Source organism: Esox lucius, chromosome 15 (genome assembly GCF_011004845.1).
Source record: "Esox lucius isolate fEsoLuc1 chromosome 15, fEsoLuc1.pri, whole genome shotgun sequence".
NCBI lineage: Eukaryota > Metazoa > Chordata > Actinopteri > Esociformes > Esocidae > Esox > Esox lucius.
In genome coordinates this window covers 17,979,884-18,002,828 of record NC_047583.1, presented here as the reverse complement: position 1 = coordinate 18,002,828, position 22,945 = coordinate 17,979,884, and the positions used below count along the sequence as shown (strand labels likewise).

At 41.1% G+C, this 22,945-nt stretch overlaps 1 protein-coding gene across 1 annotated transcript; it reads left to right on the top strand.

Annotated features, from left to right (window-relative positions):
- The first annotated feature begins 17,274 nt into the window (after window positions 1–17,274).
- odc1 (ornithine decarboxylase 1) lies at window positions 17,275–22,766 on the top strand. The gene is made up of 10 exons (XM_010892375.4): window positions 17,275–17,422; window positions 19,088–19,237; window positions 19,502–19,641; window positions 19,910–20,083; window positions 20,206–20,378; window positions 20,457–20,673; window positions 20,902–21,148; window positions 21,264–21,379; window positions 21,592–21,806; window positions 21,920–22,766. Exons 3-10 carry the CDS (start codon window positions 19,540–19,542, stop codon window positions 22,050–22,052), a joined length of 1,377 nt encoding a protein of 458 aa, XP_010890677.1. The 5' UTR covers window positions 17,275–17,422; window positions 19,088–19,237; window positions 19,502–19,539; the 3' UTR covers window positions 22,053–22,766.
- Window positions 22,767–22,945: the final 179 nt, after the last annotated feature.

Below are 22,945 nucleotides of genomic sequence, written 5' to 3'. Positions count from 1 at the left end.
TTGGGCTATCATATCTGGAAGTTTCTACAACAAAAAAATCTTGAGTCTTCTTTGTTATGTCTCGGAAAATGTAGCGTAATGTAAATAAACCTGCAGTTTGATTGTCTGTGTATGTCAAACAGCCACTATTTCACTCCAGATGGAATAAAAAAAAAAAAGAGAGAAAGAGAAAGAGTTAGTTCCTAGAACATGGAGCCCCAGTTCTTGGAAGCAGCTTCCTCGTTTTGGCCGGACATCTCCCCGGTTCACACATGGCTGGCCCTCTTGTCTCTTAATCCTGCCCTGGCCATTTGAAATGGATGGGGACTCTGACCCCCTCACTAAAACAATACTGACTTGGTGATCAAACCGTGAGGATTGTTGAAGGCTTTTATGGTCTGCCTTTCTGCCTGTTTGGTGTTTACCCCTCTTTCATGCCTAGTCCGCCTTTCTTTTTTATTAAAATAAATTAAGTGGAGTATGACAAAAACTGCACTCCAAAAGATAGTTTAAATTAACTTTAAGCAGGCCATTCTAATTTCAGTTGTGGTTAATATGTTGTGTGAAACAAAGAAAAGTGTGCGTATTATATTTCAGGAAATAGAGGGCAGTCAGACACATTAGTCAATAGTGAGGGATGTTGTGTGTCAGAGGGAGTTGGGCAGTTGGTCAGTAACTGGGAACACTGTTAATGGTACAGTTTGTTGCTAAATGTCCATGGGTAGGGGATAGATTATTTAGATCCGAACCTCTGATGGTGCAGTGGCTTCCATAGCCTTTTGTATCTTAACCACTGCTGTGAGTTGTAGGCCCGGGACTACTAAAATGGTTACTCACCACAAATTATACTTACGTAAGAGGCTCATTCAAGCCAAAAAGTGTTGCAAGTGCACTTTGAAAATATCTTTTGCCTGAGACTGTAAACCTACCAACTGATATGTCAATGGTTTGTCTGTATTTCTGATTTTTTTTTAGGGGTATTTTTATCCAACAGAACACTGTATACACACCAGATCGAGGCCACAGGGAGATCATGCTAAGTCACAGTTATCCTTTTTTCTGTCACTGTGCACCGCAATGAGACAGGAGATTTTGAAGAAAACCAGACAATTGTCTCAGGAGACACAAGATTATAGTGAGTAATGAACTGTCTCAAGACATCCTCTGTAACACAACAGAACTTTTCCAAGAAATTCGAAACCAAAGAAAATGGTGGGACAAACATTTGGATGCATTTCGGTTTAAGATTTCATTGTTAGGGGGTGATATAGAAAACCCCAAGCTCCAATGAACTGTGATGTCTACTTACTCCATTGATTTAGTATTTAACCATCAAAAGCGCTTTCACAACCTAGCAGAGGGTTTTTTACAACAATCCCATGAGTTGGTGTACTAGGGAATTAATTATTCAGTGACAAATTTGTAATACGTATTAACCTTGAACTACCTCTACACTGACCCACTCAGTACAGCAAGACGAGCAGTTACTTTGTCAAGGACAGCCAATAAATAGCCTTTCCATTCTGCCCAGCATGCACCGCTTCAGGGGTCAGAGCAGCCCAGACAAAAGAAGCCGAGGTGGGGCTGCTTTCACATAATCTCTGCTGTGTACTTGAATGAGCTGCCCTGAGGAGCAACCTCACACGTCACTGTCTGTGCTCTGACGTGGGGTTAGGGAGGGGATAACGGGGTGTAGAGGCCCAGGGTGAGGGGGACTTCTAAGAAAAATATTACATTTTACCTCTGAATGCTTTTTGCCCCTGGGATGTTTTTTCATCACTGACCATTTTTTGTCTGTACTTAGATGATTAATGTGTGAACAAATCGCCTTGTGAATGAAGTCTTCCGCGACCAAACAATAATTCATGAAGGCTGTGTTAACACAGGCCAAGAAATTAAGATATTTTGCGAATAGGATCATTTTACAAAATACTTTTTACAAAATGTCCCTCTTCAAATTTTAAGCTTGATTAAAGTTATATTAGAATAGTGGCAAAAATAATGTCCTCAAGTAAAATCATTCACAAATTCTAGAATATTGGAAACTTTGTGCCTCCAACCTTTTAAGGGTGCTATCCCATTTCGAAACATCAATCGGGCCTTGACAAGATGTCGATGTAAGCTTGCCATAGTTTGTCCATCTTGTCCAATTTTGTATTTTAAATGTGTATTCACTTGCATTACCTTTCTGTCATCAGAGTTCTGCTAATCCAGTTTTTGCCAATATTTGATCAAGATATCAGGATTGGGTTGCCTGCCAAAGAGGTTTTTTGGGGAAAATGTTTTTCTCTGGATTCCCATGACCCTCCCCCACTTTCCCTCTCAGTCTCTAACCTTCTCTCTCACTCTGATCCCTCTCTTTTGTCTCGACTCCTCCTGTTCCAGAAGGCTGGGTGAAGCAAAATGTGCTGATGCAGGGCATTTCTCCTCACTTTCCTACATGACCTCACTGCTGTCTTGGCATCTCTGCTGCCCTGCCCTCCCTCCATCATAGCTAGAGGTTCCAGACTGCTTGTTTCCTTACACACTGTTAACAGGTCATAAAAGATATTCCATGAAAAATGCACTTACCCTACCACAATGCTAACTCTGGATGACCCAGACTTACCAGGCCCAGCGACGGATGGCTCAGAGATGAAAGCATTGGTCCTGTCAATCAAGGCAGAGAAAAATGATGACGCAGTAGAACAAGCCCGCTACGGTGGACAGAGTGCCATGGCTGCTAGTTAAGATTGAATGTGTCCACTCAGCTGTTAAAAAAACAACCTCACAGTTTTGACATGTGATCTGGTTTATCTGTGTTCTACTATTGACTTGATTGTCTCAATACAGCAATGCAAAATCATCTATTACCCTCAGACCAAAACTTCTTATAAACAAGCATGACAAATGTGTCAAAAGAGAGTTCCCATTCATTTCTTGTATGAGTAAGATTTTATCCTAAAGTTAATTATACATACATACAGTGGGGTGAACAAGTATTTGATACACTGCCGATTTTGCAGGTTTTCCCACTTACAAAGGATGTAGAAGTCTGTCATTTTTATCATAGGTACTCTTCAACTGTGAGTGACGGAATCTAAAACAAAAATCCACATTGTATGATTTTTAAGTAATTAATTTGCATTTTATTGCATGATACATCAGAAAAGCAGAACTTAATATTTGGTACAGAAACCTTTGTTTGCAATTACAGAGATCATACGTTTCCTGTAGTTCTTGACCAGGTTTGCACACACTGCAGCAGGGATTTTGGTCCACTTCTCCATACAGACCTTCTCCAGATCCTTCAGGTTTCTGGGCTGTCGCTGGGCAATACGGACTTTCAGCTCCCTCCAAAGATTTTCTATTAAGTTCAGGTCTGGAGACTGGCTAGGCCACTCCAGGACCTTGAGATGCTTCTTACGGAGCCACTCCTTAGTTGCCCTGGCTTTGGGTTTCGGGTTGCTGTCATGCTGGAACACCCATCCACGACCCATCTTCAATGCTCTTACTGAGGGAAGGAGGTTGTTGGCCAAGATTTCACGATACATGGCCCCATCCATCCTCCCCTCAATACGGTGCAGTCGTCCTGTCCCCTTTGCAGAAAAGCATCCCCAAAGAATGATGTTTCCACCTCCATGCTTCACGGTTGGGATGGTGTTCTTGTGGTTGTACTAATCCTTCTTCTTCCTCCAAACACGGCAAGTGGAGTTTAGACCAAAAAGTCAGACCACATGACCTTCTCCCATTCCTCCTCTGGATCATCCAGATGGTCATTGGCAAACTTCAGATGGGCCTGGACATGCGCTGGCTTGAGCAGGGGGACCTTGCGTGCTCTGCAGGATTTTAATCCATGACGGCATATTGTGTTACTAATGGTTTTCTTTGAGACTGTGGTCCCAGCTCTCTTCAGGTCATTGACCAGGTCCTGCCGTGTAGTTCTGGGCTGATCCCTCACCTTCCACATGATCATTGATGCCCCACGAGGTGAGATCTTGCATGGAGCCCCAGACCGAGGGAGATTGTCCGTCATCAAGAACTTCTTCCATTTTCTAATAATTGCGCCAACAGTTGATGCCTATTGTCCTGTAGCCCATCCCAGCCTTGTGCAGGTCTACAATTTTATCCCTGATGTTCTTACACAGCTCTCTGGTTTTGGCCATTGTGGAGGGGTTGGAGTCTGTTTGATTGAGTGTGTGGACAGGTGTCTTTTATACAGGTAATGAGTTCAAACAGGTGCAGTTAATACAGGTAATGAGTGGAGAACAGGAGTGCTTCTTAAAGACGACTAACAGGTCTGTGAGAGCCGGAATTCTTACTGGTTATGTCATGCAATAAAATGCAAATTAATTATTGAAAAATCATACAATGTGATTTTCTGGATTTTTGTTTTAGATTCCATCTCTCACTGTTGAAGTGTACCTACAATAAAAATTACATACTTCTACATGCTTTGAAAGTAGGAAAACCTGCAAAATCAGCAGTGTATCAAATACTTGTTCTCCCCACTGTACATATATACACTCACCTAAAGGATTATTAGGAACACCTGTTCAATTTCTCATTAATGCAATTATCTAATCAACCAATCACATGGCAGTTGCTTCAATGCATTTAGGGGAGTGATCAAGACAATCTCCTGAACTCCAAACTGAATGTCAGAATGGGAAAGAAAGGTGATTTAAGCAATTTTGAGCGTGGCATGGTTGTTGGTGCCAGACGGGCCGGTCTGAGTATTTCACAATCTGCTCAGTTACTGGGATTTTCACGCATTCTGGGATGGCCCCCACAGTCACCAGATCTCAACCCAATAGAGCATCTTTGGGATGTGGTGGAACGGGAGCTTCGTGCCCTGGATGTGCATCCCACAAATCTCCATCAACCGCAAGATGCTATCCTATCAATATGGGCCAATATTTCTAAAGAATGCTTTCAGCACCTTGTTGAATCAATGCCACGTAGAATTAAGGCAGTTCTGAAGGCGAAAGGGGGTCAAACACAGTATTAGTATGGTGTTCCTAATAATCCTTTAGGTGAGTGTACATATACATATATATATACAGTATATATACAGTATCTCACAAAAGTGTGTACACCCCTCACATTTTTGTAAACATTTTTGTAAATATCTTTTCAAGTGACAACACTGAAGAAATGACACTTTACTGCAATGGAAAGTAGTGAGTGTACAGCTTGTTTAACAGTATAGGTTTGCTGCCCCCTCAAAATAACTCAACACACAGCCATTAATGTCTAAACCGCTGGCAACAAAAGTGAGTACACCCCTAAGTGAAAATGTCCAAATTGGGTCCAAAGTGTCAATATTTTGTCTGGCCACCATTATTTTCCATCATACCCTCAACCCTCTTGGGCATGGAGTTCACCAGAGCTTCATAGGTTACCACTGGAGTCCTCTTCCATTCCTCCATGACAACATCATGGAGCTGGTGGATGTTAGAGACCTTGCGCTCCTCCACCTTCCGTTTGAGGAAACCCCACAGATGCTCAATAGGGTGTAGGTCTGGAGACATGCTTGGCCAGTTCATCACCTTTACCCTCAGCTTATTAGCAAGACAGTGGTCATCTTGGAGGTGTGTTTGGGGTGGTTGTCATGTTGGAATACAGCCCTGTGGGCTCAGTTCTTCTGTGAGATACTGTGTGTATATATATAGATGCTGGTCATAAAATTAGAATATCATCAAAAAGTTGATTTATTTCAGTAATTCCATTCAAAAAGTGAAACTTGTATAATGTATACATTCATTCCACACAGACTGATATATTTCAAGTGTTTATTTCTTTTAATCTGGATGATTATAACTGACAACTAATGAAAAACCCATATTCAGTATCTCAGAAAATTTTAATATTGTGAAAAGGTCCAATATTGAAGACACGTGGTGCCACACTCTAATCAGCTAATTAACCCAAAACACCTGCAAAGGCTTTTAAATGGTTTCTCAATCTAGTTATGTAGGCAACACAATCATGGGGAAGACTGCTAACTTGACAGCTGTCCAAAAGACGACCATTGACACCTTGCACAAGGAGGGCAAGACACAAAAGGTCATAGCTAAAGAGGCTGGCGGTTCACAGAGCTCTGTGTCCAAGCACATTAATAAAGAGGCAAAGGGAAGGAAAAGATGTAGTAGATAAAAAGTGTACAAGCAATAGGGATAACCGCACCCTGGAGAGGATTGTGAAACAAAACCCATTCAAAAATGTGGGGGAGATTCACAAAGAGTGGACTGCAGCTGGAGTCAGTGCTCCAAGAACCACCGCGCACAGACATATGCAAGACATGGGTTTCAGCTGTCACATTCCTTGTGTCAAGCCACTCTTGAACAAGACACAGCATCAGAAGCGTCTCGCCTGGGCTAAAGACAAAAAGGACTGGACTGCGGCTGAGTTATGTTCTCTGATGAAAGTACATTTTGCATTTCCTCTGGAAATCAAGGTCTCAGAGTCTGGAGGAAGAGAGGAGGGGCACAGAATCAATGTTGCTTGTAGTCCAGTCTAAAGTTTCCACAGTCAGTGATGGTTTGGGGTGCCATGTCATCTGCTGGTGTTGGTCCACTGTGTTATCTGAGGTCCAAGGTCAACGTAGCCGTCTACCAGGAAGTCTTAGAGCACTTCATGCTTCCTGCTGCTGACCAACTTTATGGAGATGCAGATTTCATTTTCCAACAGGACTTGGCACCTGCCACAGTGCCAAAGCTACCAGTACCTGGTTTAAGGACCATGGTATGGTTTAAGGACCTGTTCTTAATTGGCCAGCAAACTCGCCTGACCTTAACCCTATAGAAAATCTATGGGGTATTGTGAAGAAGAAGATGCGATATGCCAGACCCAACAATGCAGAAGAGCTGAAGGGCACTATCAGAGCAACCTGGGCTCTCATAACACCTGAGCAGTGCCACAGACTGATCGACTCCATGCCACGCCGCATTGCTGCAGTAATTCAGGCAAAAAGAGCCTCAACTAAGTATTGAGTGCTGTATGTGCTCATACTTTTCATGTTCATACTTTTCAGTTGGCCAACATTTCTTTTTTTCTTTTTTATATTTTTTTCTGTTTTTATAACTTTTATTTATTAAATGCAAGAGACAGACATAAAGTGTATATGGCAATACAATGTATTTCTTTTTTTCCTTAACTGAACAACATCCCCATCCCATAATCCACTTATACATTTAAAAGGAAATACAAAATTATAATATTAACATTTCTTTTTAAAATAAAAACCTTTGTGTACTCATACATACATTTACATACACCTGGTCTACACAGTAATAATTTAAAATATCAATGTAAGTTGCCAGTGTAAATATCAAACAATTGCTGCTTACTCCTCTGACATCAAAGCAAGTTATCTGTTACGTTGTAGTGAACAGATCATGAAGGGGAGGGGCTATTTGCCGCTGGCGGACCGAAATTAGAAGGAATTGTACATATACAACCATACAGTGGGACTCTACAAAGAGACTTCCCGAGCTGGCAGCTTATCTAGATAGTCAAGTAGTGGTCTCCACTGAGTATAGAACTTCCTAGTTGACCCCCTAAGTGAGTATTTGATTTTCTCCAGTTTCAAAAGGCCTAAAATGTCATTTAGCCAGACTTTGATTAAAGGTTGTTGAGGAGACTTCCACAATAACAAAGTCCTCTTGCGGCAGTTGGCCAAAATGGGATTTTCCTTAGTTGTCAGTTGTAATCATCACAATTAAAATAAATAAACATTTAAATATATCAGTCTGTGTGTAATGAATGAATATAATATACAAGTTTCACTTTTTGAATGGAATTACTGAAATAAATCAACTTTTTGATGATATTCTAATTTTATGACCAGCACCTGTATATATATTGTAGTGTTATACATTTAATTAATAATTAGGTAATTCTAGTCTACCCAGTGGTCCCATCTTACTTCGTAAGATGCCTTCATTCTACTCATTGAAGGTAATGGTTACGGAAGCGTTTAGTAAGGGAAGATTTTGTTATACTATTAGGAAGAATGTTATGGAGGTGGTGGATTACGGTTGCGCTGGGAAGATTAAGATTTGGTCATACAGGACTGCATTCTTTATTGAAATGAATAGAGATGCATGTTTGCTGGGCGAGTCAGTGGAGCATGTATTGTTGTACTGTGAGTTGTACGATCTGGAGAGAGTTTGTTCAACGGAGTAAGATGGGTTGGACGGAGATGAAGATTGGATGCTATTTTGGGGATGGGGATATGAAAGCGGTGAGGTCTGTAGGGAATTATCTTTTATTTCAGAGACTGGTTTAGGCAGGAGAATACACTGATGAGCCAAAAAATTATGACCACTCACAGCTGAAGCGAATAACATTGATCATCTAGGGCACATGTCAAGGTATGGGTAGACTAGATGGTAAGCGAACAATGAGTTCTTGTAGTGAACGTGTTGGATGTAGGAGTAAAGAAGATCTAAGCCACCTTGACAAGGGACAGATTGTTACGGCCAGGCGAATGGGTCAGAGCATTTTTTAAACGGCAATGCTTGTGGGGTGCTCCTGGTCAGCGGCGGTGAGTACCTACCGCCAGTGGTCTGAGGTGGGACAAACCATAAACTGGCGACAGGGTGTTGGGTGCCCAAGGCTCGTAGATGCGTGAGGGCAATGAAGGATATCTCGCCTGGTCCGAACCGACGGAAGATCAACTGTGGGAAAATGTTAATGATGGTCCTGGGAGGCTGTATAGCCATTGACCACTCAGAGTGCCCATGATGACCCATGTCGAAAGCCTCTACAATGGGCACGCAAGAGTCCGATCTGTACCTTGGAGCAGTGGAAGAAGGTCACCTGGTTTGATGAGCCCGGTTTTCTTTTTCTTCTACGTGGAAGGCCATGTATGTGTGTGCAATCTACCTGGGCAAGTAATGGTAACAGGATGCACTGTGGGAACACAGCAAGCCAGTGGAAACTCTGGGTCTGGGCTTCATATGGATATCATTCATGTGGATATCATTCATGTGGATATTTGACATGTGCCACCTACCTAAACATTGTTGCAGACCAGGTATGCCCATTCATGGCAATGGTATCCCCTGATGGCTGTGGCCCCTTTCAGCAGGATAATGCACCCTGCCACACTGCACACATTGCCTTGGCCTCCAAAGCATATTTGACAGGTGGTCATATTATTTTGGCTCATCAGTATGTGAGTGTAGATTGCCATGGTTGACCCCACACTCCTCAACACTAGATGGCGGTATGTGCAGGTTAAAGATCTGGGTTCTGCCAACAGACTGAAGAAGAAGAAGAAGTAGCAGCAGGGGGAGGTGGAGGTGGAGGCGGGTGTTGCCAGATCGGGTGGTTTCCCGCACAATTGGCCTATTTTTACTTACAGTGTGCGAGCAAAAATGGCCTTGGGCGGGTTGATTTACAGATAGGGTTGTATAGAAAAAAAAAACTTTAAGAAAACATTTTGGTACACGTTTGATTGGGTGGTTTACAGTCAATGAAAACTGGCAACCTTTTTGCAGACTCACTCCCTGCCCAAAGATGTAGCTAGAGTGAAATAAGACAACAATGCTTTGCCTGTTCCCACCTCTGCTGGCCTGGGGCTTGCAAAGCTAATACAGTATGCACCACCCTTTGTAGCCTCCCAGTCATGATGGTGTGTGACACACCCTGGTATAGATGTAGTCAATTAGATTTGAGCCACCTGGCAGGCTCATCTGAGCTTTTGGTGTGACAAAACGATCTGCATAGGAATCGCTTCCATAGCACCAAATTGACCACAACCACTAGATTTGAGCCTTGACTGCCTCTAATTGACGAGTAGCAAGGGATCTCCTTGGGAGACGGAAGTTGACAGTATCACCTGGAGAGGGTAAGGCATGGTTTAGCAGGGTTAGCAGGGATTTGTGGATTTCATCCAGCTCTGGTGAATCTCTTTCGGATGGCTCAGGCACTTGTAATCATGAGGTCGTCAGGTGAGTGATAGTTGACCAGCACTTGTGTGTCCACGTGACTTCCGTGTTGGATGAGTAGAGTGGCGAGGACACATGGAGCAGTTGTAATGAGACGGAACTGTAGACGCAGTTTGGGAAGGGAGAAAACATTTCTTATAAAAACATGTACCGTGCCACTGGCACATTAACTGGACAAAAAGTATGAGTTGGGAAATAGGGGGCGTGGACAAAACATAATGGCGTGTGTGCTCGTGTTTGTCTACAAAGGAAATACCAAAGAGATGAGGTGGGCATGTGATCTCGGGAATGAAATCACACAAGGAGGGAATGGAATTGCCAAAGAGAGAACTGAAGCAGGATTGTAATGAATTGAATGAGGGTTACATTCCTACAGCAGATGTTTTTGTCCAGAGGCGTACTCTTCGCTGAATTGTAATAACATGTTAATACAATTTCGATGGGTATTATTTGTACAAATGTCGGATTGAGTCCCTCTGTGTCTGTGTGTGTGTGTTCCTGTCTTACTATTTCATTGAGGATCTCACTATGATAGTAAAACAAGGAAAATCATACAAAGCCAGGATATCTGCCTGGCCTCACTTTTATAGGAAGCTTAATCCTACTTGGGGTTAAGAATTATGCTCAGAATTAGCTTCAGGGTAAGTTTAGGCATTAAGTGTTTGGTTTAGGAGTTAAGGTTAGATTAAGTTTAGTTAAAGTTAAAGGCTAAGGCTAGTAAGGTTAGTGTAAGGATAATATTAGGGTATGGGTTTGTAAATCCAAATTGTGTGTGCGTACGTATGTACCCTTGTGTATGTTTGAGAATATGTCTGTCTGGGTGTTTGTGTGTGTAATCATTTAATATTTGGGACTGTTGAATGAGAGTCTCAAATACAATGTAGTACCTACAAGGAAAATGAATTCAGGATACTTGACTAAATAAAACTATCCTTCACCAAAAAATAATGCAGACAGCAACAAACAACCTTTTAAAAGGCACTGGTGGTTGTGACAAGGCAGAAAAAGTGACTCACCAACACTGGGTGAAGTGCAGTCCACCTGCGTCAGCTACGGACTTTTGTTATGTGTGTATACACAATGACTCCTGCTTGTAACCAATTGGAACTTGGAGCGGAGGAAAATTGATGGGTGGAAAATGTGGGTAGAAAAAGACATCCCGAGCCGTTTTAGGTCAAAGCTTCTGTGGTTGGGTGAAATCAGTGGAGACCTTTAACTCAAACCCACAGATCACTCTCTCCTCAAGGTTGTGGTGTGGATGAAGAGCTGGAGATACTTTAAGATAAAAAATGTCTTTGTCACTAGAGTACTGGAAGTTTTATTTTATATAATTACAAGGGTACTGGAAGTGACCTATAGCCATAAGCCACCTAATGTTCACATTGCAGTAGCAATGGGGAATATTTTTTTGATTATCCCAGATCATGTAAGAGATCATAATGCAGAAAATTTTAAAAAGTGACTTTTTAAATTGCTTTGGGTAGATGTTTCGGGCAAGTGGTTGTATTTTAAGAGATGTATTACAAGGGGCAACAAATATTGTCAGGATGGGTAAATAAATAGACCTTCACTTAACTGGCTACTTGTGATGCAGTGTCATAAGGCTGAAGTGCAAATATACTATAGGAGAATCAGTGCATACTCAGCCATATTCACCTCAATTGGTCATTAGGTCAAACTGCTTTTAATGTACTCACCTCATAAGGTCTCATTTAACCTGCCTTAGCAAACACTTACTTCTCTGATAAACTAGACCAATGTTTTATGATGTAGAAATATCATAATGTAGCCTAACAATGGTCGTTCATATGGCCTTGCTCTGGCTCTGACTTGTGAGAGTGCATGCCATTGCAGTCAATGCTATAATTGTTGTTGTGACAGCAGTCACAGCTCAGACTAATCTTGTTTGGTTTAACAGAGCTCTACTACTTAGTAGGAAGAGAGAGAGCAACAAAAAAGAAGGAAATGTGGGTCAGTTTGCATGTTGACCTTATATTAGTGCATGTGACACAAATCAGAAATGTTTACACCAGACACTCACAGAACATCTCCTTGGCATGGACAAATGCAACCCTAAATATACACAGCGGTCATCAGCATAGTTATTCAAAGCACAGGACACAGTAGTTGTCTGCTTTAACTGCTGGTTTGGGTTTATTGTTAGTGTAAGATATTTTGTGAAATAGGGCCAACATTCACATGTCATTGGTAGATCGAGTTAACACAGAAAGGCTAAATTGTCTTTAAATCTGTGTAGCTGGGCATGACTGCTCCAGGAGCAATAGTTTTACAAGGTATTACCAGAGCTCTGTCAGACACGACCGGATACGTTAGATTAGAACAAAGATTTCAATAGTCTTTATGCTCCCGGAGGGGTAAACAGCCTTGTGTGTTTTGTACTCCCAGCTGCTAGGGTGGGGTCACTGATGTCAGAGCTCTAAGGTCATTACGTTATCACAGAGTAAACTTGGTACAGTGGGTTTGCCATATGAAAGCTCCATGCCTACACTTTGCCTACATCAAAGCAGTGTGCATGGAGACTGGGAAGACAGAGAGGGCTTTAATCAAAATGGAAACATAAAAAGATGCCATTGGGTAACTGTGGTTTATTTCCTTGTAAAAACACTATATAAAAGTATAATAAAAAAAGATAAACTTTAACACAATAAAAGATAACTTCTCTTGTTGTCTCAAAGGTCATTAATATCTTATAAGATGGTAAGAAGAAATTAAACAATTTTTGCAATCTGATGATAAATTACAGGAGGCAGACAGGAATCATACCCAAATTATATTTGGTTCATGTGGTGAATAATGAAGGCACCTGAGGGTTTTATTATATTTTTTGCACTGCCTCTGATGATTGCTGCTTCACTAAGTAAAATGTACTTACTGAGTTGTGGTTGTCTCACTTAGATGTATTCAGATGAAAGCAAAGACTCTAGAATGGAGACTCTGGAATGGATTGTGTGTTACTAAAATGGAAATGACTTAACCAGTTAAATTTGATTAACAGTAAAAAATGTATTAGATCATGACCATTTACACTTATCTTAAAAAATAAAACTAGTTAAATGAAACTAACTAGTTAAAGTTTTTGGCCAACTGACAAAAAAATGTACAGCAAATTATCTGGGCAGGAAGAGTATGTGCTCATAAAACACTATATAAAATAAACATTAACACAATAAAAAGTAATAACAATTTATTATATCCAAAAGGAAATTGATAACTTGTGAGATGGCTAAAATAAAACATTGTTGCCATCTTTTCTGCCTGTTGCCTATCTGAAATAATGATTTTGTAGCAGCAATATGTACTTCTAGGCCATTTGTTTTAAGGCTTCTTCTCAGAGTCAAAGCAGGTACTTTGGTTCCAGGTCTGCCCCAAATGTTGGTCTTTAGGGTATGTTGTGATTCATTTTTGTAATGTATGGCCATTTCTGCCCATAAGTCTTCTTTTGCCTAAATACCCAAAAGCTCCACTCCCAATGGAGCACCTATGGACTCTCTCATCTGTCCTTCTGAATGGATAATATATAGCTCGGGAAAAAATTAAGAGACCACTGCACCTTTTTCTTTCTTTTCCAAAAAAGTTGAAAAGGAAGGTTTTGAGTGAGGAACCCAAGTGCTCAATTTGCAGTGGTCTCTTAATTTTAACCCTTCTGTTCCTCACTGAAAACCTTCTTTTCAACCTTTTCTTCATTTTTTCCTGAGCTTTATTTCCATCATGCACCTTTGTATATGTTAAACCAACCTATTAAGACTTTTGGTTAAATCATTAAAGTATAGTAAGCACTGCTGAATAGACATTGCCAGAGATACAAGTTGCAAATTAAACAGTGTGGTTAACTACATGTTTGAAAACCAGTCTGTGCCTTAAGGGTCCCAAATCAGTAACACACTGTTCAGTCGCATATACCATGTGTGTCTGTAGGCCCATCAACATAGAACAAGTATTACAGCATATATCCCATAATATGAAATGCCATCATACTGCAATAAGTCGAGAATCTGAAAGTATTTGGTGCAACAGTGTGCGTCTGTGCCCTTCTGTAAACAAGGTCACTTGTGTTCGGGTCGAGGTGTACAGAATCACTTATTTGCACGCAGGTGCGCACACACTTGCAAACACACACAAAGTCCCCCTGACTGTAAAGCTGTCTTGCGAGCTGCCCTTATGTTAAAACAATCACCACCTTGTCTAAGGCGTAGTTACAGTGTTGGTCAAGAGGAGACACAGATGGAAAATAGGCTACATGAGGAAGGAGAGAACAGAACTAAGGAGGGGAGAACAGAACGAGAGAACCAGAATGAAAAATAAAAAGTGAGAAATAGGGTTAGGAAGAGAGGGGGCATTCCTCTGCCACAACTCAGGGTCACTATGGCTGCTCCTTCCGTATCCCATGACTGTGCCTTTCTAAACAAGCAGATATATGTCTGGTAAATGAATTAGCTCCTGAGTTGAGGCCTAGTCTACTTCCTGCTCAGGAACCACGTGGGCTTCTCATGGTTGGTGGGCGTCCAACTGCCAAAACAAGATGAGAAACAACGATAGGGGCAGCTAGGCTTCCCGCCAGGGAAGGACCAAAAATAAGCAACAAGTGGAGCATAGCAGATTGTTTCGTCTGGTTTGTCCTTGCAAACATTTCTCCATTCTCCCACCCCCTTTCCCCCCACTTTTTTATTTCAGAAAAAAAGTGTGGTTTTTTGGGGTTTCAACCCCTAGTTAAAAGAATGACTTCATATGCTAGCCTGGTGGTAAATGTTAAAGTCTAAATGGAAACTAACTCATGGTCGTGTAAAGAAAAGATGCCAATTTGATTGTGGCCCATTTTGATGTGAGAAACTTATTTCACAAAACCACAGATAGTCTTCATGATGCTTGAAGTTTCCTTTTTGAGAGACTTTGAACTGAAACCCATATGACCAGCCTCTTAAAAATGGAATGCCTCTGTTTCCATATGTGAAGTTGGATTACTAATGAACAAAGTCCTCATTTTCCGGAGAGTGCTAATGTCTATCCTTAACCTCAAAGTCTGTGAAAAAACTGGACTAATGGAAAAGTGGTCCATCTGTTCTATTTAGCAATCTCTTGGAGGAAATGGGTCAAACGATCAGTCTTCCACTGCCATTTGAACAGTGTAACTCTTATTGTTACTTGCAGTGTTACTTGAATTTAAATTTTTTTGGTTACAGCTCATTTAAGTTCAGCATCTGGACAATGCTCACAATGAGGTGAATGGGCTACTTTTATCCTGATTGGTCACACTGACCTCTAGTGCCAAGTGACAACAGTGATAAAAATAGTGCCGTCAAAGGAGCAATGTCCAAGCTCCACAGTGACTAACTGTAGACCTGGTCAGGAGCAAGAGGTAACAGAGGTTTACTAGGGTTTAAGTCTTTGAGACTTAATCTCCTGCTGCTCATGTAGTTTTCTGTGGGACCTGCTGTCACTGCAACCAGCCAAATGTCACACATCCCCAATGGGACCCAACAATTAAGAATCAAGGGCATTGTTGCACGTGACCCTGCCAACATGTGCAGGCCATAGTTTCAGCGTGTCTGTGAGAATCATCAGAGGTTGTGTGCATATTGCAATTACCATGGCACCTAAATTTTTTTGCAGACTTGTCTACCTGTTTTGTAGGTCAATTTCTTCTCCCTCTTGCTGCTCAATAACAGTTCCCAATTGGGCCTAGTCGGTCTCAGTGACCCCTAAAGACAGCACATAGGCACAGTCTGAAGATTGGTTGTCACACAAAATTGTCCCTTATATAGTTTACGTATCATTTAGGTTGTATATTAAAAGCATTTTACGTATGTTAAAGTGTCCTAAATTCTGACTGCTAATGTGACCCTATGAAGATGTCTTTCTTAAGATTTTAACCCAAACATTTCTCGTAAAGCCCTAATTATTTTGGTTTAACAGTTGATTTGGGAAGATGTTATATGTACTTTGATGAGTAAATAAAAAATAAAAGTAATCTATGTTTTTTTTTTTAAAGAAAGAAATCCTAAGAAACATTAAACCAATAAAAGTAAAATATAAAGTATAGAAATACAGTAAAATAATGTAAAAGCAGGTGATTTTGGCAATGTTCTTGTTTTTTGGGGTGGGCAATTGAGTTAAGCATAACACAGTAACCCTGTTACCCATTGATTGAGACAGGCTAGAAATGTTCTTTTTTTGTGACGCTTACATTAATATTTGTGAATCTTACATAAACTCTCCTTCCTGTTGCATACAACAAGCTTCAATAACCATCGCAAGAGGCTTATTACGGTCATCTGTGTTCTTTATCTGATGCTTAATTGCACTTCACATAGGTACAGAACACTTTCAACATAATAGATAATGCGTACATATTAAAAGGAAATGGGGCAATGAAGAAGGCTAGCTGGTGAATGGGGAAGTGTGAAACTTGAAAGGAAAGAGGCAAGATAATCCATACAAAGTGTTAGGGTTGTAGAGGGATTGCATTAGTTTTTTTTCTTCAGTTCAGTTCAGTTTAAGTGCATATCATGACAGAATTTGAAATAAAACAGTTTTTTTCACCCCAGTACATAACTTAAAGTGGACTAAAAGGCAGCTGACGCATTAAGCTGTAGGTCTACTTTTAAATGTCTTGTACATCTTGGATAACTGTATCAAGTAACTTGTTTATTATAATTGTGCAAGACCCAGGCATTCAGGACGCAGACAATACTAAGATGCTGGTGCACCAGGCACCCTCAGCAACCAGTTTCTGTTGACAGTAAGCAATGCTACAGTAAATTTGCTTTGGAAATATGATTGTCTTGGGAAAAAAAATTCTGATAGGAAATCAACCAGCACATGTCTAAACACACTTTGTCATGTGTCACTCTGACTTTGAATGCTGTCCAGATCTGCTAATCAAGGACAACTTTGGTGATGTCAGAAAAAAATAATCTGGACAAATCGGCAAATATGTCATCTCATCATAAAATGAGTTATAAACATAACTATTTCTTTATAACACACACATTCCTAACCAACATAGACGTAATGGAAATTATCTCACAATCGCCTAGCTGGTGAATTGTAATTGATTGCAATTAAAGGTAATAATAAAAAAATCTTAATTGGTCAAATAAATGTAAAAAAACCGTTAGTCTTCATTGCAAACTAGTTTAACGTTTGATTTTGCATTAGCTTAAGAAAGACATTCTAGGCAGGAGCCGGCAAAGAGACGCCTTTATCTAGCAGCCCCCTCCTACTTCCCTTCGGAGCACGAGGAGCCCATGACAAGACCAAACCGGTTCCTACGTCGACTGAAGGCCGGTTTTAGCTGGCGTGTTGCCTTGGAGACGGTACCTCTATAAATAGGGTCGATCCCAAAGTGCCGGTTTCCACTCGTAGTTCAGCCAAGAAGCGTAACACAGTAGCCTACCGAGATAGAGCTGCCTGATAAGGGAAAATTGACTTTTTTTTTCTCCAGGATTCTGGTCTAATGGACACACTCTTTGTAAATGCTTTTTAAGGTAAGGTTATTTTCAAGTTTTTAGCCAATATACGCGCTACTAGTACTGTACTACCCAACTTGCCGGTATTCATTCACTACCGTGTCGTATGATATACTGTCCTAGCTAGTTAGAGCCACGTTACACGTTGGGTTTTTCAAATCATGTTTAGGAAGTCATGGTACTGTATGAATACGCAAAATTGTAGCACTAACTGTCAGGTGTTTAATAGCAGGCTTGGTACATTGTCGAGTTTTAAGTAGCGCTACCTTTATTAATTTTGTAAGGGCGCGCGTGATGGACGATTTTGCATAAACGTTATTGTTTGGACCGCTGGAATAGCTAGGAAATAAACGTGGTCTACGGTTATCGTTACATTTGTGCACAATAATATACCCACGTTATCGTTTTTAACGTCAGATTTCTGAAATGTATTTATTTTTTAAATCCATTCTGGCAGGAGTTGGTTAACGTTAAGTAATGCTTCCTAGTACGTCATGTTTCCGGTAGCGATTCAAGGTTACATTTTAAAACGTTACTTCTCGGTAATTTAAGATATGCTGTTTATTAATCAAAAAATAAAACTAGACGTGAAAGAAAGGGCTCGTTTGAATAAACTGGGAGTCGTGTGGTCTAGTTTACAGTACATCATTTGCTGGTATAGGGCGGTTAGAGTTGGGGGATCGGAGGACGGAAAAACCGCGTTTGATGTATTTGGTATTAGAGCACGCTCCGATTTTTTTTTTCTGAAAGTGGCCAGCGAGTACTATACGTACAAGTTTAGATCTCGACATGACGAAAAACAGACGCACATTGTGGTTGTAGTTCATATGTATGCTAATAAAAACCGCGACGTTTCTGTTTCGTATATCTAGGCCGCCAAATGGTTTAAACCGGCGTGAATTCAACAGACCATGCCTTCATCAATTCGACGACGCAAATTGCAAGCCGATTATTAGCTTAGACAATAGGCATGTATTTGAAGCTCCTACTGATAGCTGTAAATGAATGAAGACGTTTTTGGTGTGCACTCATTTCGTTTGTCAGCGTTATTCAACAGACTTCGTGATACGTTTACTCTGGAATGGTGGGTTTGGCTTTACGCAATACGTTACGTATACACTGGCCATGCTGACGTCGTACTACAACCAAAACCCGTTTTTTTTTTTTTTTACCGGTTACACAAACTGTTTTAGTATGATGGTGGCACTCTGTACTTACTACAGCCAAGTGAAAGCAACAAAGTGCATTTATATTTAGTCTTGTTTCACTGCTGCAATAGTTCTGTGAATGTCCAAAGTAGTCAACTCCTAGGACTTCTTTGGGGTTAATGATGACAAGATTCCACCAGGAGTTATCAAGCAAAAAATAATCATAGTTGGAGTTTGTTTTATACCTGCTTAAATTAGTTTTTTTTTTACAACCTTTTTGTTTGTAAACTCTTACACAATATGACAACCTCGAAATGGGCAACACACTTGTCAAAATAGTGCCTAGTGGTATTCCACTTCCATTAAACCCTATACCCCTGAAAGGTGTACATTAACATAAAGAGGTGGCAGAGGTGATGGGGATCATTTGGGAATTAACTGATGTGATTGAACAACAATGTTTAACGATCATCACAAAAAATACTCTTTAAATACTAGGGCATTTTTACAGTGATTTGTATGTTTCTGTTTGCAGAATAATCGCTTCAGGAAAGCGCACACTGGCTACTCTGCTGGCCCCGGCCTAGAGTCTTATCTTAAAGGTTTCAACTTCACCGGTGAACCACCTTGGCTGCTCTGCACCTGATTAAACTATTTTACTGAATTCCATCTCTTTCTTGTCCAAGTAAGTTTTTTTTAATTAATTTTTTTATCCCCCATCATTTCCAACATGCATGTCACATTTTATATTAGATACTGTGTAAGCAGAGGCCTGTAAGATACCGTGTTCACTTAATTGGTGTGCAGTAGCTCTGAAAGATGCATAACTTGTCTCTGCCTTTGAATGAAATTTTTATAAAATGTCAATGCCCACGTTGATAAGGTTCTTCCATAACTTAGCTTGTCTTCTTTGGTCTGTTTCATTTAATTCTTATTTCCTTTTCCACAGTTTTCTTTTGTGACCACAATCTAAAAGATTCTGCGACCATGAACACTTTCACTCCTGCAGATTATGCCTTCACGTTCCTGGAGGAAGGCTTCTGTGCCCGTGACATTGTTGAACAGAAGATCAACGAGACATCAATGTCGGTAAGAACAACATTCTACTGTCCTTGATTTTACTGTGTTTTGGTTACGTGCAGCAGGTAGCCAATCAGTTAAATCATTCAGCTAGTAACTGAAAGGCAGTTGGTTCAAATCCTGAGCGATGCATATTTGTGACCTTGAGCAAGGTACTTAACTGTAATTGTTCTTGTAAGTTTGTCTTGTAAAGGTGTACCAATTTGAGAAGGTAAGAAATTAGGCATGTCCATGTTAGATATTTTAAATTCCCTGACATCAAGTGTTTACCCTACAGGATGATAAGGATGCCTTCTATGTATGCGACTTGGGTGATGTGTTGAAGAAGCACCTGAGATGGGCACGTGCAATGCCCCGCGTCACGCCCTTCTATGCAGTGAAATGCAATGACAGCCGGGCTGTTGTCACAACCCTGGCATCCTTGGGTTCTGGCTTTGACTGTGCAAGCAAGGTGCCTCTTTCTATAAATCTCCTGCATTGATTTGCCCCCCCCCCCCCCCAAAAAAACCCACTAAAAATAACCCCAAAAACTGTGAATGTTTTTGTACTGACCCAGTTTGTTTTCCACTACAGACTGAGATTCAGATTGTTCAGTCTCTCGGCGTGGATGCTAGCAGGATCATCTATGCCAACCCTTGCAAGCAAGTGTCCCAGATCAAGTATGCCTCTGCGCACGGAGTCCAGATGATGACATTTGACAGCGAGGTGGAGCTCATGAAGGTGGCTCGATGCCACGACAATGCGAAGTAGGAGAAATTTCCACTGGATTCACTAGCTTGAGTGAGAGTGAAAGTGCACCTCTGACTATGTCTTTACTTGTTTAGACTGGTATTGCGCATTGCCACCGATGATTCCAAGGCAGTGTGCAGGCTGAGTGTGAAGTTTGGTGCCACCCTGAAGGCCTGCAGAGGTCTCCTGGAGCGGGCTATGGAGCTGGGCCTAGACGTTATCGGGGTCAGCTTCCACGTGGGCAGCGGCTGCACTGACCCAGACACATACAGCCAGGCCATCTCTGATGCCCGTTATGTTTTTGACCTGGGGGTACGTTTCTTTCCGGGGGAGGCTTATCCCCTGAATGTATTTCCTTCTAAATTGGTTTGTTTCCAATGATTAAAGATTACCCAGTGGGTAATTGGGGTTAATGGGCTTACTCTTTTTATTTGAATGTTGTCATAACCTTCTGGTTACTGGTCAGGTGTCCTTACCGCTAGGACACCAATGAGGGGACACAGTTTGCAGGTCTAACTCCTCTGTTAAATTTTTCTGCAGACTGAGGTTGGTTTCAACATGACCCTCCTGGACATTGGTGGTGGTTTCCCTGGGTCTGAGGATACCAAACTCAAATTTGAGGAAATCACAGCAGTTATCAACCCAGCACTTGACAAGTACTTCCCTGCTGACTCTGGGACCAGGATAATTGCAGAGCCAGGCCGCTACTATGTGGCCTCTGCATACACTCTGGCTGTTAACATTATTGCCAAGAAAGTCGTCATGAACGAGCAGTCTGCCTCTGATGGTAAGTGCAAACTCAACTCTCAAATGTTTAAGGAATTTAGTGGCTGCTCTTCCAGAAAGAAAATTGCAAATGGTGAGCCACATTTCTTAAGAACTTCCACAAATCTCTCTTGCAGAGGATGATGACTGGACCAGTGACCGGACTCTTATGTACTATGTAAATGATGGTGTCTACGGCTCCTTCAACTGTATTCTGTATGATCATGCTCACTGCCTGCCGACCCTGCACAAGGTAAGATGATTAGCACATTTTACATTGAAGTCATGTAGCAGATGCTTTTAACCAGAACAATAATTGTATTTTTATACTGGCCCCCTATGGTTATCAAATCCAGTCAATGCCATGCTCTGGACCACACATTTAATTCATTGATCCTAACACAAACAAGTTAATACAACAGGTCTGACGGTTGTTTGAACTCTGCTCATTTTACCATATTCTAGAAGCCCAAACCAGATGAGCGAATGTACCCCTGCAGTATCTGGGGACCAACCTGTGATGGCCTAGACCGTATCGCTGAGCATTGCACTCTGCCAGACATGCAAGTAGGAGAGTGGTTGCTGTTTGAAAACATGGGGGCCTACACTGTGGCTGCTTCCTCTACCTTTAATGGCTTCCAGAAGCCAGATATCTACTACATAATGTCCCGCACAGCTTGGTAAGTTGTGAAGTCAGTACAAAAATGTATATTCTAGAGACAAACAGAATGTGACAGCATGTCACCATACAGTGAGATATCATCCATCCTAAAGTCTCTGTTGTCCCCTGTAGGCAGTGCATGCAGCAGATCCGTGCCCAGGGGATGCCCACTCCTGTGGAGGAGACATCCTCTGTGACATCCAGCTGTGGTCATGAAAGCACCCTGGAGGTGCCTGCCAAACCTTGCCAGACCCGTGTGCTCTGAATGCAACATCAACAATATAATTTCATGCTCCAACACACAGCCACTCTAAGAGCCTAATATCCTGTTATTAATTTACTATTAAATGTTTTAATTTTATACTTATACCATTAAAAGGCCAGTTACTTGACTGGAAAATAAGAGGGGCATGGTTGTGCACAGTTCTCACACTTCTGTATGAAAGACTGAGATCTAATCCTGAGGAGGCTGACTCTCTCAAGGTCCCTATGGGTACCTACTGTTACTGGGGTCTAATTGGCTAATGCCTAACCATCAAGGTTGTATGTTGAATTCCCATAGGGGCCACAAGACTAATAAACCATTCTGGTTGAGTGCTTTTACATAATGACAAATACTCTTGACTCCCAGAAGGCTCCCTTCAATTGAATCCTCTACCCCACATCTCATGAATCTATAGGGGCTGTTTGAGAGCAGATTCGTTTTTCAGGAAATGGCTGCTAAAATATTTAATTTTCCCCAGATCTCATCCTTCATACAGGACCTCTTCAAAATAGGGACTCAACATGCAGGCTCTCTTCGGTATTTTTGTTTTTTAAACTTAGAACATCTTAAATTTTATGAATTAATTTACTGTTGATGTATTTTTTAAATGGATATGAAAGAGATGGGATTGCACATTTGTATCGCTTTCCTATGGAAACTTTTTTTAATTTTGTATTTTTTTTAATAAATAAAACATGTAGGTGCAGAGTAAAATGTTGTCTTTTCTGGGAAAAGGGTCTGTTTTCTGAATACCAATCAAGTGTCATTTAACACAATATTCAAGGCTTGGAATTAAGTCATATTGCTACCATGACAAGCCATAACTCAACATTAGTATAGACTCATTAACAAAAATGATCACCGGTAACATTCTTTAACAGTAGCACTTGAAA

What these genes read in the sequence shown, in the direction of transcription:
- odc1 (XM_010892375.4), top strand. Translation starts at nt 19,540, where the DNA reads ATGAACACTTTCACTCCTGCAGATTATGCCTTCACGTTCCTGGAGGAA. An exon ending in TCAACGAGACATCAATGTCG is followed by an intron (nt 19,642 to 19,909) that starts GTAAGAACAACA and finishes TTTACCCTACAG; the next exon opens with GATGATAAGGATGCCTTCTA. An exon ending in GCTTTGACTGTGCAAGCAAG is followed by an intron (nt 20,084 to 20,205) that starts GTGCCTCTTTCT and finishes TTTCCACTACAG; the next exon opens with ACTGAGATTCAGATTGTTCA.